The 14,493-nt window shown below is 41.9% G+C and overlaps 1 protein-coding gene across 1 annotated transcript in view; it reads right to left on the bottom strand.

Annotated features, from left to right (window-relative positions):
* Positions 1 to 621: 621 nt before the first annotated feature.
* The window catches only part of CSTF3 (cleavage stimulation factor subunit 3), a 78,716-nt gene continuing 64,844 nt past the window's right edge, over positions 622 to 14,493 (bottom strand). Inside the window, exons 9-21 of the mRNA XM_043971690.1 lie at positions 14,089 to 14,166; positions 12,977 to 13,139; positions 12,678 to 12,787; positions 11,842 to 11,958; positions 11,398 to 11,472; positions 10,691 to 10,834; positions 10,387 to 10,489; positions 8,713 to 8,782; positions 5,729 to 5,924; positions 2,488 to 2,641; positions 1,834 to 1,928; positions 1,670 to 1,730; positions 622 to 1,257 (exon numbers count right to left, since the gene is read on the bottom strand). Of these exons, the coding sequence (XP_043827625.1) occupies positions 1,055 to 1,257; positions 1,670 to 1,730; positions 1,834 to 1,928; positions 2,488 to 2,641; positions 5,729 to 5,924; positions 8,713 to 8,782; positions 10,387 to 10,489; positions 10,691 to 10,834; positions 11,398 to 11,472; positions 11,842 to 11,958; positions 12,678 to 12,787; positions 12,977 to 13,139; positions 14,089 to 14,166 (1,569 nt within the window). The 3' untranslated portion in view covers positions 622 to 1,054. The remainder of the gene's footprint in view (positions 1,258 to 1,669; positions 1,731 to 1,833; positions 1,929 to 2,487; positions 2,642 to 5,728; positions 5,925 to 8,712; positions 8,783 to 10,386; positions 10,490 to 10,690; positions 10,835 to 11,397; positions 11,473 to 11,841; positions 11,959 to 12,677; positions 12,788 to 12,976; positions 13,140 to 14,088; positions 14,167 to 14,493) is intronic.

Genomic DNA, 14,493 nt, shown 5'->3' with positions numbered 1-14,493 from the left:
CACAATGAAAGTGCAGGTTTACCGGTTAAACAAATTACCGTGTCATGTCCTTCTGAAATTGGCACCTGCAGGTGAAATGGTGGTTTCTAATCTTTCCCAAGTCACTTTATTTTCATTTAGAAACAACAGCGAAACATTCTGGTGTGCTGTGCCTGTGGGGCCACTGAAGCAAAGGAAGTTGGTGAAAGGTTTGGCTGGTGGGAGGTTGGCCTGGGAACCTTTCAAAAGCTATTGTCAGGATATGGCACAAATCAGTTTGAATTTGTTGTGGGAAGCACCTAGATCCTGTTGTATTCAGTAGTCAAGACAGGACATCTGAGTCAAGTGGCACAGGAACTGAAGGATGACTGACTATTCCAAGTGTTTAAATGTATCCTTGAGGCTAATGTAGAAATAATTTTATGGGACCTCATTTGTATAGCAACTTCTCAGTGGATGGGGAAAGGGGAGGGACAGAATTTGGAACCAAAAATAAAATTTAAATGGAAAAATGTATTATTGATGTTTTTAAAGGGCTTTGGCTGCATGATATACATAAGTACAAGTTGCTTCTAATAAAAGCAGACTGAGGCACGGAGTTTCGGAGATCTTTTTATTGTTAAAAGAACTGTTTTTTTTTTCTTTCCATTTTTAAACTACAAAACAGATTCCATACATTCTGCCATAAATAAAAACAAACAGTAAGGCAGGACTTTACATGAGCAAACAGAGTAACTTCCAAAACAAGTGAATTAAAATGTTTCACAATCAGAAGCCATCCAGTTTTAAAAATAAAACTGTTGAAAACCAACAAGGCTTCAAGCGAGTCACTAGACACGCTTGAAGAAAGAACAAAATGTGTTCAGACATTTTGCACTATTTCCCCATTTTTGAAAACCTAGTTTTGCTCAAAGCACATGTCTGCTGGACATGGTAAGACCCACCCTTCTGGTTGGCTTTTAAAGTTTTTATTGAGAACCATTGGATAGAAAGAGGCACCGGTGACAGCATCGCTTTGTGACAAAGGACATAGGAGGCAGAGGGATGTCTCCCGCAGAAGCACTCCAGCCTCATCTCATCGGATTCTCTTCTGCTGTCGGGCTCTGTAGATGTCATGGATGGGTGGCACCACAGCACCTTTCTCCTCATCCTCATCTGAATCTTCGTTGGGCCGTTTGACAGCTTTGGTGAGCATGGTGCTGCTCTCCACGGGGCCATTCCCTTCCACGGCCAGCTCTGGTACTCCTCCAGTAATGATCCTCACTGCTTCATCAACCGCTTTGTGAGGAGGGACAAAAAAGATGTTTTAGGACATTTCACGTGGAACTTGTCATGAAAAAATAAAAAAAAAACAGATACACTCCTGAATGAGACTTAATTTGGTTTCCCTTAACAACATTCATTTCCCAGGCCATTTATTAACTGGGCCAGATTTTAGAACTTATTTGCCTTCAGCTTTTTATTTAACTTTAGTGCCACTTAAAATAAAAATACAAAAAAATCACTTTGATATACCAAATCTGATCATTTATGTTCACAGAAAAATGAAACAGGTTTTATAGCATTTTACTTGGTATCAGATGGGCTGCACATAATGGATTTGTCACGCCTGCCCTCCCTAGATTCCAAGAATCTTCCTAATCCCCCCAAAGCAGCCCCTGTCTGCATAGTTTGTGCTTTGGGAACTTACAGCTTGGGATCTTGCATCTTCGGAAAATTTCCATCAATTCGTCTACTTGCACAAAAGGACCCTGTATTCAAGAACAGACTTTAATCCACAGCGATGCAAGAAAAATAACATCTCTCCCCTTTCCCAAAGGTGAGGCCTGAAACCAACAGAAAAACTGAACCCACCTGGAAACAGACAGGAGGAGGGAGGAGTTTCATTAAGACGACAGCAGCAGGTGGCACAGGAAACACTCCACCAGGCACAGGGTGTAAACCTGGGGCTGAAAGGGAAGGAAGAGTGTGAGATGGCCAGGAAGAAGGTGACTGCTCTGTGACTTTCTGAGCCAACAGACTTGTACAGATCCTTGCTGTTTCCTGGGGGTCTTCAGGGACTTTATAAACCCTGACCAGGTGCACAGTGGATGGGCCATGAGAGGCAGGTGGTCTGTGGTCTGTACTGGTACCCATGAAATACTGAAAAAGTGAGAGCCAGCCCGCAGTGGTTTGGGCAGCTACACTGGGGCAGGAAGGCTTGGCCCTGGAGGGTGCAACAAGAAAGGCAGGCAGGTTACCTTCTCCGCCACAAGAGGGAGGAGCCACATGGATGGGATCCAAGCTGTGCCCTGTTCTGGGCCCTCATCCACAGAGTCCACAGGACGTGTGAGTGGACTGTCAGGCCATGCAGGCAGAGTGAGCTACTCAATAGCATTTCTGAACAATGTCTAAACATCCCTGCCAAAGGATGTTCGCCCCAGGAGTCCTCCCCCCACCTCCCCAAGTCGCCAGAACATTTTAACATCTGAAAATAAACATGTGGGTCCAGGAGGGGCCACAGCTTACGTGCTAAATGTCTTGGCTGAAAGGGGATCATCTGCTGAGTGTCTGGCTTGGGGTATTCTGGTTTTCGATCCACTTCATCTTTAAGGACAGGCACTATGGAAGGAGCCACCACGGGGTCGGGGATGATGGTCGCTAGCTTAGCACGAGAGACATCCTGAAAAAGTACAACAGGAGAGTCCTGAACCAGCAGGTGGGGCCATGGGGACAGGCATGCAGTTCTACAACCAGATATCAGAACAAAGGAAAGAAGGTGTAATTCCAGAAAAGGTGTAGATTAATTACAAAAAACACCTGTTGCGGGGGCAGCTAGGTGGCACAGTAGATAAAGTGCCAACCCTGGATTCAGGAGGACCTGAGTTCAAATCTGGCCTTACACACCTGACACTAGCTGTGTGACCCTGGGCAAGTCACTTAACCCCAACTGCCTCACCAAAAAAACAACAACAACCAAACAAACCCCAACACCTGTTGCTAGGAAAAGTGGCAAAATAGTGGAAGTGCATGGAAGGCCTTGAAATTGCTTCTAAAGCAGCCAACCCCTAACTTATAACAATGATGGCAAAGCCTTGCCCAGAGAAGTAAGGAAGGCCTACCTACTTTGGAGTAGCTTGTGAACAAGCTACTCATCATCTTGTGAGCAACACTCTCATTTCTGCTTTATCATATGCATGATTTTAAAATAACAGCTCTGACTGAAAAAAACCACACTGAAACGGGCCTGACGTCTTAAAGAAAATGTTCATTCAAACCCACTTGTTTAAAGTTTATGGGCTTTGATTTTGACTTACAAATTTTTACTCTTTCAATCAAATTCCCAAATTTGGCAAATCTAGATATTCACAAAACCCTATAAACATGTCATAGAGGCAACAAATCAGCCTCCTTAACTACCTGACAGACATTGGAGAAATTTCCTCTGTGAATAACAGTAAGGATTCCTATTTCTGTTGTCATTTAAGTCGTCTTTCATTATATGATCACAGGTTTTAGAACCAGAAGGGAATTAACAGATGATCTCATCTAATCTCATTTCATAAATGAGGAGACTGAGACTCAGAGAGAAGCACAATGCCCATGTTGTAGGTAGTTGGAATTCAAACCCAAGTCTATTTAATAAAGCAGGCACCATTATCAACCCTGGCACCTGCCTAAAGAATCCTTTCTTCCCCTTTGGGCAAACAAGTCAATTTCTCCCTCAAGGAACTCACTGTTAGTAGGCACCACTTTTAATACCAGTTAGGGATGGGAGCATCTTGGACTCTTGCGATGTGCCTATCCCCAAGATGGATGAATCATGCTGGGATGATGGGTTAGCAGTAAAGATTAAGACATACATTTATTTTCATGTATGTCCAATATGATGAATTGTTTGTCTTATATTTTTCTTTGTTATGAGAGGCCTTCTATTGGGGAAGGGGGAACGAGTGAGATATAATAAATGAGTAAATAAAAGTATCAAGATAACATTAAAAATACATAGAATAGGGGCAGCTAGGTGGTGCAGTGGATAGAGCACTGGACTTGGATTCAGGAGGACCTGAGTTCAAATCTGGTCTCAGACACTTGACATGTGCTAGCTGTGTGACCCTGGGCAAGTCACTTAACCCCAATTGCCTCACTAAAAAACCAAAACAAAACAAAATTAAAAAAACATAGAATAGGGGGCAGCAAGGTGGTCCAGTGGATAGAGCATTGGCCCTGGAGTCAGGAGGACCTGAGTTCAAATCCGGCCTGAGACACTTAACACGAGCTGTATGACCCTGGGCAAGTCAGTTAACCCCAATTGCCTCACAAAAAAAAAAATAAATAAAAATACACAGAACAAAATAAAGTTCAGAAGGGCTATGTGGCACTCTTGTTATTACCAATTCAAATTTAACATATACATTAAAAATAGACTAACAGGTTCACAATTTCATATGCAATCTTTTTTGTTTTTGGTTTAGGGAAACATTCGTATTGATGATTGTTAAGATCATAATAAAAACAAATTAAAAAAAAAAGATTTACTTGTATCCAGTCAGATATTTATGGACTTCAAGGGAAACTTTGTGTGATTTGCTATGAGGTGCCTCATGGCCTAGTGGATAAAGCACTGAACTCAAAGTGAGGAGTCAAGTTCAGATCCTACCTCATTCTTGCTAGCTGTGTAAGCCTCAGTTTCCCTATGTGTGGAACGGAAATAATATTTGTTCTGGGTTCTTGTGAGGCAAAGAGCTTTATAAATTTTTTAAAGGAAAGACAAACATAGAGCTTTGTGACCAAATGTTCTTGAATTGTCATTAAGAGCTGGTTTGGCCAGAAGTGAATGTACTACACGGACATACTATAAACTCTTGGCTCAGTCTCCCATTTTGACAGGCCTAGGACAACTATGAATTGAAACAAAGAGTTAATACCAATCACTGGCTGAATTTCTCATCCCTTTAACTTTTGAAATAAAGAGGGCAGTGAAGGAATAGACTTTTTTCACAGGTACCTGTAACACACCAACTGATTTTAAACTGGTCCCAGATGGCCTAGGACTGTTTCTCCTATGCCCATGAGAAGCACAAGGAAAAGCTACAAGTTTTCTAAACATGAGTGACTCCTCATGTCCCACTATTCCCTCGGCCCTGCCTGGGCCCCGTGTCTTCTGAGGGTTCGGTTAGCAAGGAAAGTGAGCTCTATTTCCAGATCAGATCATTCCATGTGGGGCCTCCAAGGCCTTGGCCTACTGCTTGCTGTGAGGGCTCAGACACCTTAGTGACAATAAACCCTGAAGACTTAAGGAGAGGATGGGGTTTCCTTTTTACTGCATCTTCGGAACTATAATACAGAAGCTATCGCAACCAGCCAATCAATTAATAAACATTTATTAAACACCTACAACGTGCCAGAACTAAGCTTGGTTCTCAACTAAGAAACTGATTCATTAAATTTATAAGTAGCATCTGAACCACCGCTACCCCTGAAAAATGCTTGAAAGTTTAAAAAAATAGTTTGGAATATCTGGGAGAATTAATAGCACTCTGGTTATCCTTTTTAAACCTCCCATTCTATTTGACATCTGTATCCTTGGGTCCTGACAAGAGGGAGCTGCGTAGGTTGGTCACCGGGTGCATATCAGAATGCTATGGTACAAATTTGCCTTTGCCTGAATTTATTTCCAGCATTTCTGATAGTTAAATGCTCAAGAGACTGTAGAGCTGAGAAGAGGAAAGTGATGGCTCTCCCATGGAAGGCAGTCCCTGCCACATACCTTGTAGCCAAGAGCTTTCAGCTCACTTGCAGAGCAGGGATACAAATCCATGAACTTGTACCTGTCGACCAGTAATGCTGTTTCTTTGCCTTCATACTCTTCCTTGAATGCTGTGAATCGCCTTTTCTCCACTTTGAGGATACTGGCCAGGTCACCAATGTTACTTTCAAAAGCGAGGAATCTGGCCCATATTTCTCTGCAGGAGAAGCAAGGAGAGGAGAGGTAGTTACTAGTCTTCTCTGAGTACGCTCTAATCCATCTTCTGTCTCTCTCATTTTCTGTCACCTTATTCTGTGGTTGTTCTGCAGGGAGTGAGTCAACAATCTCCTTGACCTGGCTAACTGCCAGACAGAAATCAAGGGCTGCTGGGCATCATTCAATGGCCTTGCCCACTAGGGAGGGCCTAAAAAGCTAGGTGTCTGAGGATTTTGTTGAGTAATTCAGTTTTGAAATAAATCTTAAAGTGGTGTAAGTTCCCAACATCAGACATGCCCTTTGATTAGGAGAATTTTGAAAGAGGGTATGAGGGTGGGGGGGAAACACCATACCATCTCTCCATTAGGGTGGATCAATGAGAACTCCTCTGGGTTGTGTAGCAGGGGTGTACTGGGAAATGTTTCACAACTGACCCCCCCCCCCCAATATTTTCTTCATCACTTTCTTAAGTCTAGACGACCAACAACAGCATAAATGTATCTCTGACTTGTAGCATTTGTTGATTTTCAGGGTGTCCATGCTCATATGGAAAATGTGGCAGGTGGCTCCAGGGAGCCAGGATGAGCCATGGCAGCACTCCACTGCTTGCTCCTATTCTGTTGGCGAAGCTGGCCAAACCCTTCTCTATAGAACAAAACCATGACAATCTTCTCCAAAGCTGACAATGTGGACACTTCCAAAGAGGCAGATGAGTCATAAAGCTTTCCAAGGAGCCCTGCCCCGGGCCTCAAGGGGAGTGGCCTCCTCAACTGCTCTGAGCCTTTGGGTCCCCTCCAAAGGCTCAGAGACCCGCAGGCAGCCAGGCAGGCTAAGAGAGGTTCCCTGCATACACAACACTGAGCTGTGCAAACCTGTTCCTCAGAAGTCCTTCTCTCCAAAGACACAATCAATACGAAACTAGCTCATGCTAGTGACCTGTAGTCACTATTTAATGTGCCTAAAAGAGTCACTCTTGTTTGTTTGTTTAGAATTTTATTTTCCAAATTACATGTAAAAAAAAGTCATTCTTTCATTGTGGGAGCCAGGACCCCAAAGAAGCAGTCAATTAAATGCTATGAATTGAATGTATGAAATAACCAAAACTTGACTAGGATAATCACAGCTCTGGAGCTAATAGAGTTTCTTCTGTACCTCCGCAGAGAGAATATAACAGAACTACCCGGACTCTTTGATGCTAAAAGAATGTATTGAACCACCAAGATAAAAGCTGATCCGATTTACTAATTTTACTTTCTGGAAGAAAGAAAGCTCAGAAAAAGTAAAAAAAGGAGGCAGCTAGGTGGTACAGTGGATAAAGCACTAGCCTTGGATTCAGGAGGGCCTGAGTTCAAATCTGGCCTAAGACACTTTACACTTACTAGCTGTTTGACCTTGGGCAAGCCACTTAACCCTCATTGCCCTACCCACACCCCCAAAAATAGTATATAAAAAGAAATAAAAAATAAAAGAAAGAAAGCTCAGATAAAAGCAAAATAAAAACAATTAGCAAGAACGATCGAATAGCAAAACAGGATAAAATACAGGTGGCCAGGAAAGCCTGGAAGGAGTTTTGCTTGGGGAGAATATTAAAATGGACATCTCTGTAGTCACATTGTGCTCTAAGGCCAGAAATGGTCAGGGACACTGCACCAAGGTACTAGAATAGTGGAAGAAGTTAAAGTAGAAGTAGGTGAGTGCTCATTATGTGCCAGACCCAAAGGGAAAAAGACATAGAAGAAAACAATCCCTATTGTTAGCAAATATAAGTACATTTACGACGTGTCCCAGAAGAATGAGTGCTCTTTTCAGTTGTTTAAAAGGGCACTCGGACTTTTGGGCCACCCTTGGTAAGAATATACAGATTAAATATGAAGAGATCAAACAGGAGATAAATGCTGGTCAGGAAGGGTAGGCACTAATGGGCGGGAGGATCAGGAAAGCTCATCCACAGGTGATGCTCACACAGCATCTTGGAAGAAGAAAGGGACTGACTACGCACAAAGGGGAGGAAGGAATGCATTTCAGGAATGAAAGACAATTGTGGAAGGGAGATGGTGGGCTGTGGGTGAAGAGAGAGAAGGATAGTTTGGTTTCATGCAGCTTGTGGGGAGGTGAGAAACCCTCAAGGAGGCTGGAAAGAAGCCTGGGGCAAGACTGTGAAGGACTTTCAAAGCTAAACAGACAAGTTGACATTTCATGCTAGGACCAAGAGGGAACCATTGAGGCTGACTGAGTAATGATGTGAAGGAAAATCACTCTGGGAGCACTGGGAAGATGGATCGGAGTGGTGAGAGGAGCCAGGGAGGCCATTAGGAGGGCACTACTGGTATGAGAGCACAGAGAAGGAAGAGAAGGGGGCCCAGGGCAGGGCTTTGGGGAACCTCCACAATCAGGAGGTGAGATATGGACGATGAGCCAGCAAAGGAGACTGGGCAGTAGTCAGAAGTCATTCTACTTGGCTCTGGGAGACACAATAAGGAAGTACGGTATTTTGCAAATTAAAAAAATAAGACATTTAGGCAAAAACAACAACAAAACCCCAAAGTTTCATAGGTATTATAAGTCATGTGAGAGATGAATGGGAACTGAAACTGGAAACAAGCTTTCTAGGAAATGGACCAAATAGACAAACTCTAGGGTTTTTGTTTTGTGTGGAAAAGAAACATATGAATTTCATCTGTAAAACTGTTTCTTTTTCCTGAAACTAGGCTTAAACAGAAATGTATCACTAAGTCCAAATGCCCGATAGATGTCATCTTTATGGCCTAACACTTCTGGGCAAAGCTTACCCAGATTTCTCAGGTGGAAGGCTTCCAGAGGTCAACACTCGTTCAAACAAAACTCGGGTATTATTGTCCTCTAGGGGAATTCAAGAAGAAAACAAATAATTAAAATGAGCTCATAATCATTTTTAATCCAAAAAAGATTCACAAGCAAATGCAAATTACATCTGACTTAAGCCTTCTAAGTACACAAGTCATGAATCTAATAAAATTATGAATGTTAGGTTGTATACTTCAATACAAAAGGCATCAAAGTAGGATTTTTGGAGAGTTGGGTTTTTTAATTTTTTGTGTGTGTTAAGGATTACAGGCTTCAAATTGAACCGCCCCACCGCCCCCCCCACAAAAGACATTACTATACTAAGAAGTTGGGGATATTGTTCCCAGGAGTAACTTTCTTGACAGTTTTAGAATTAATTGCTTGACGAGCCAATAAAGCATAGCTACATTGAAATATGAATATTTGTGCATGTAGTTACTCTATTAGAAATAGTAGAGGACGGAGAAGAGTCAGACTGTTTCTAAGATACTTCTGAAAGTATCATTTGCTGCTGTAACTCTGTACGTTTCACAAGTTCAACAGAAAATAGATCAGGCTTTTAAAAGATGAGGACACATGTATAATCGGCATCCTATTGCTCGCCTTCCCAATGAGTGGAAGAGGAGGTGGAGAGAGATCAGAATTGAAATAAAATAAAATGAAAAGCTGAGGATATGACTAAGTTTCATTGTAAATCAGGATGCACGACAAACAGAGCAGACGGGACTCCCCTGTCCTTGATTCATGAATTTTTAGTAACAGCTTTAAACCCTTTATCCACATTAGCTCATTTGAGCCTCACAACAGTCTTGGGGGAGGGGATGGGTTTTATAAACATCTATTTCACAGATGACAAACCTGGGGTTTAGGAGAGCAGAGTAACTTGCCCCACATGGGCACCAGAAAAGAGGCCAGGCACCTGTCATGACAGCTCACCTCACTCTCCCAGCCATCTATAAACCCAGCCATCCCCTCCCCTCCCCTCCTTGGTGAAGAATCTGAGAAAGGATCCTCCTTGCCAAGGGTGAGCCTTTTACAACACGCCCGCCCTCAGAGTATTCCTTCTCAGTCTGTCTCTCTGCATTTCTGTTTCTCTGCTCCCTCTTCTCTCCTCTCTCTGTCCTTGTCTCTCTCTCATATTCTATCTCTGAGGTCTCCAATGGAAAAGGAAACAAGTTCAGCTGGCTAAGTTCGGAAAGTTTCATAGACTGAGGCACCAGGAAACCCGAGCTCCATCCCATATGGCTTGGTGACCTTGGACAAGTCACTGGTCTGCTCTGAGCTTCAGTCTTCTCTTCTGTCCAGTGAAGCCAAGAGTCGCTGCTATTCATTATAGTCTCATGGTTTGTGCAGGACTTTCCCTCCAGGACCCCATTACCCTCAGCACAGCCCAGGTCAGGTACTGTGAGGATCCGCTGGATGGATGGGTTCAGGGCTGGGGTCATGGGCAATCTGGGCTCTGTATCAGGAATGGACCCCAGGTCTTCCAGAGCCCATGGGGTCGGGAGGACTCTACTCCTGGGACCGCCCCCTCTACGCCAGGGCCGTTGTGAGGAAAGTGCTCTGCAAAAGCCAGGTGGCGATTGATACACGGGAGGGAGTCCCTCTAGTTATCCTCTTGGACTCCAGCATTTACGTACCGTTGAGGTGAGACAGGTAGTCAATATAGGCTAACACATACTCTGGAATGTCTCCATACTTTTTTAACCCCAGCTCAAAAATTTTAAAGGCCACAGATTTATCCTAGAGAAAGAGGGAAAAAAACCCAAACATCACTCATTGAAATTCAAATTCAAATACTTTGCTAGATATTCACAAACCAGCCTGCCACGGAGCAGGACAGTCAAGCCAGGATGAAATGGAAATGCAGGAGCTGCATCGGCCCCGTTCTGAATGGGCGAGTGACACGCAGCCTACTATTTATAAGGACACTTCAGTACTTACCTTACTACAGTAGTACTCCATTAATGCTGCCGTAACATAGACATGATGGCGTGTCCTAGCGTCCTCTCTTGCTTTTTTAAATATCATCCTTCCAGCTTTGATGCCTTCCGCTCGCCTTGCAAACTTCATATACTGGATATAGACCTATGCCGATTGAAGGGACGTCTAAGAATCGCTCACAGACTCTGAGCACGTGTTTGCTTATTGCTGGGACACAGAAAGGGCTGCAGCATGCTTTATCCCCTCCTTAGCTCACTCAGAAGGGAGAAACAAGAACATACAATTCTGGACCCAGCATCTAAGCATTAACTTAAGTCATTTAAGTGTTGAAAAGCAGTGTTATTTTCCAATGTAAATACTGTACCATTCACTTAACTCCAGGCAAATGATTTTCTTGGTGCTAAAGATGCTAGGACTTCCATGGATTACACACGGGAATTTCACTAACACTGTATTCATTACGAAGCAAAATATAGGCTATGAACCCCAACTTCTTTTCAAAGCCACTTAGTTTCTGAAGTGTCATCTCCTCTCTCACAGACCCTGAAGACAGAGTTGTGGCCATTGTTTTGGGTGATGCATGCTAAGCTCTTCCGGAAATGCAACATGAGAAAGATAAGCAGGCTGCTTATGCCTCTTATTACATAAAGAAAAACAATAAGGTAATAGAAAGATGGGGAAAAGAAAGTATCAAAGCAACTACTCACCAGAGTTGGGTCGATATCCTCAATAGCTAGAAGTCGATTGTATATGCTATGCACCTTCTCATATTTCATTCGACTCTGAGGTGGAAGAAAAGATTTGGAAACAAAGGATAAATGCACACAACACGAATCTGAATTCATGTCCTGCCTCCATCCTCCTATGGAAGCAGGATTCAAGCAATCAGCATTTATTAGGCATCTATTATGTGCTAGGACCTGGGCTCAGCATCAACTCTGTATAGAATACTCCCACAGATGCACTATTGGGGCATTGCTTCACACATAAATAAACATAAAAGGCAAAGGGTTTATAACTCTTCGTTTAATTTTCTCCCCCAGGAAGGATAAATAATGCAAAGGGATAACTGGAAATAGTACTGCAACAATAAATGAAATAATTCCTACACATTTAGGAAAAATGTCTAAACATTTGTTTTCTTCACTCACCTCTTCATAATCTGCATATGCAAAATAAAGAAGCATATTTTTCTTCAATAAAGTGCTAATAGCTCTCTCATATATGTTAGCAGCTTCATCGCTAAATAATTTAGCATTATTCATGTCCTATGGAGGAAGGGCAGAAAATAAAATTTACTTTGGTGATTTTAACACAATTGAGAATGCAGCTAATTAATATACTCTATACTATTTTCTTTATATATACATAGATATATTTGGATTCATATTTTGGTAAAAGCTTAAAAGTTCACGTTTTATTGGGGGGAGGTGATGGGAACATTTATTAAGTGTCTACTGTGTGTCAGGCACTGTGCTAATTAAGCACTTACAAATATTATCTCATTTGATTTATTACTAGATAAATTTAAAACATAATTAGTCCCAAGACTCATACAGCAAAAGTGATATATAAAAATGACTACCATTTATATCATCATTAATAAAATTATTTAAAAGCCATTGCTCTACCTTAACTTTTTTTGTTTGTTTGTTTGTTTGCGGTGGGGGTAGGGGGAAGAAATTAAGGTTAAGTGACTTGCCCAGGGTTACATAACTAGTAAGTGTCAAGTGTCTGAGGCCGGATTTGAACTCAGGTCCTCCTGAATCCAGGGCCAGTGCTTTATCCACTGTGTCACCCAGCTGCCCCCTCTACATTTACTTTTGAAAAGTGTCTAGCCAGTTCATCCTCAGGATTCCTTACTGACATACATACTAAATGTGCAACAAGTTTTTTGTGTGATTCTCATCTTTGAATGCACTGTTAAAGCAGGGGCAGGTCCCATCAATTCCTGTGAAAATAATCAAGAAGCCATGGACTGACTTACCCCTTTCTCAGCCAGCAGCTTGCTGGACTGCTCCAGGTACTGGGCAGCTTCATACCAAATATCCGGGTGATGGCCCAGCACCAGCAGGCACTGCTCGTATGCAAACATCACTACAAGAAAATGTTCCAACACAACAACAGTCAGAAGTCTGGCTAAACCCTTTCTAAGAAACGGCTATCGGGGACCACCTGAACACGTACTCGCAAGGTGCGTGTACCACGTGGAAGGAACTACACAAGACGTCTCATGCTTTCCCAATTTCTAAGAGACCCCCCTCTCTGCTAAGCCGATTCAGCTACCTCTTTTTGTTATGAGCGTCTGGTCTTCTGTTCGGAGAGGGTTACTCTTTTCCCACTGTATGTATTTCTTCCACATGTCTACTTGCTGAGCCTCTTGGGGAGTATTCTGTGGCGGTACTGAAGGGGCATTGCGGTCTAAACCTTTCATTACCGTTTCATACTCCTAGAAAAGAAATATTTAGCGAGTTGTAGTACGACTATTTTCTTGGTTTAAAAAATTTCAATTTTATTTTCCCTTCAGGAATTTGTTCATTATGCTTCCTGTGTGGGAGCCATGCTACTTTTCTCCATATGATTCCCATTTTAGTCTATGGACTGCCAAAGCAAGCATCATGAGGAGTATATTTGCAGTATAGACCAGTTGGAAAATATTTATACACATGACCAGTTCAAAAGGCTTTTCAAATACTGCTCATTTTATTATAGCTAAAAAGCACTGGTGTTTTATAATTCAGTGAAGATGGAAGACTGCCAGTGTGGTGACAATGGAAAACAGTGCTGTCATGAACTCTCCAACAGAACAGTTCTGAAGGCCCTCCTTTGGGTCTTGTGGGGGGGATCTAAGAGATGACAGTAGCAAATAATGGAGCCACTTGATTATTATTCACCTTTAAAATACTTACTTTAGCTTTTCAATAAAGTATTATACAAGAGGAATATTTTCTCTAATTTCCTCCAAAATGAGTATAGGAATATAAAATGGTATTTGACATATCAAAGTATCTTACCAAGTGAGCTTAAATGTTTAGATCAAATCCAGTTTATCATTCATGCTCTGTATCCCTCTGTTATTAGGCTCATTAAAAATAATTTTAACTTTTTAATACATATTTACTACATACTATACATATTTAATACGCATTTGCCTCTAGTGAAGACTGATCCAGGTTGACAGCAGCAATGGCAGAATACATAATAATATATTCATATAGTATTTTAAAATATACTAACAATTTCCACATTTGTCTGAGGTCACACACAAAGCCACTGTCCTAGAACCGAGACTAGAACCAAGGGCTTCTGACTTCTAGTCCAGCGGTCCATGGGACTCCACTAAGAACAATATATTCATAATTAATTATAAAACTACATATACAGATTAAATTCCAAACCTTTGCCACACGCCTGGCATTCATGTAATCTCTACTCCTATCTTCAATCATTTTTTTAGCTAGATGTATGTTGATGCCCTAGAATAAATGTGCAGAAAACATGTTACATTATTGACATTTTCAAATTCCAGCATTCATTTTATAACCAAAAAATTCTGAACAAAGAAGAGCTTTGTAGGGGAATAGAGAAATAGATTAATTCTAAGAGTGGACTTATTTTGCAAGTACATTTTAAAACAGGATGAACAGATGTATTCAACATAAATGTTAATACAGCAGCCTGCAAACGACCCCAGTCTCATTCACTCCACTGCAGGACACAAAGGCTTTGATGGAGAATGTCTCCTGTGTATGAATGCTTTCCAATGCTATGTATAAATATTTGGTGATTTAACATTGAGTGTC

The sequence above is a fragment of the Dromiciops gliroides genome, chromosome 6, assembly GCF_019393635.1.
Source record: "Dromiciops gliroides isolate mDroGli1 chromosome 6, mDroGli1.pri, whole genome shotgun sequence".
In the NCBI taxonomy this organism is placed as follows: Eukaryota; Metazoa; Chordata; class Mammalia; order Microbiotheria; family Microbiotheriidae; genus Dromiciops; species Dromiciops gliroides.
This window is presented reverse-complemented; position numbering and strand designations above follow the sequence as displayed.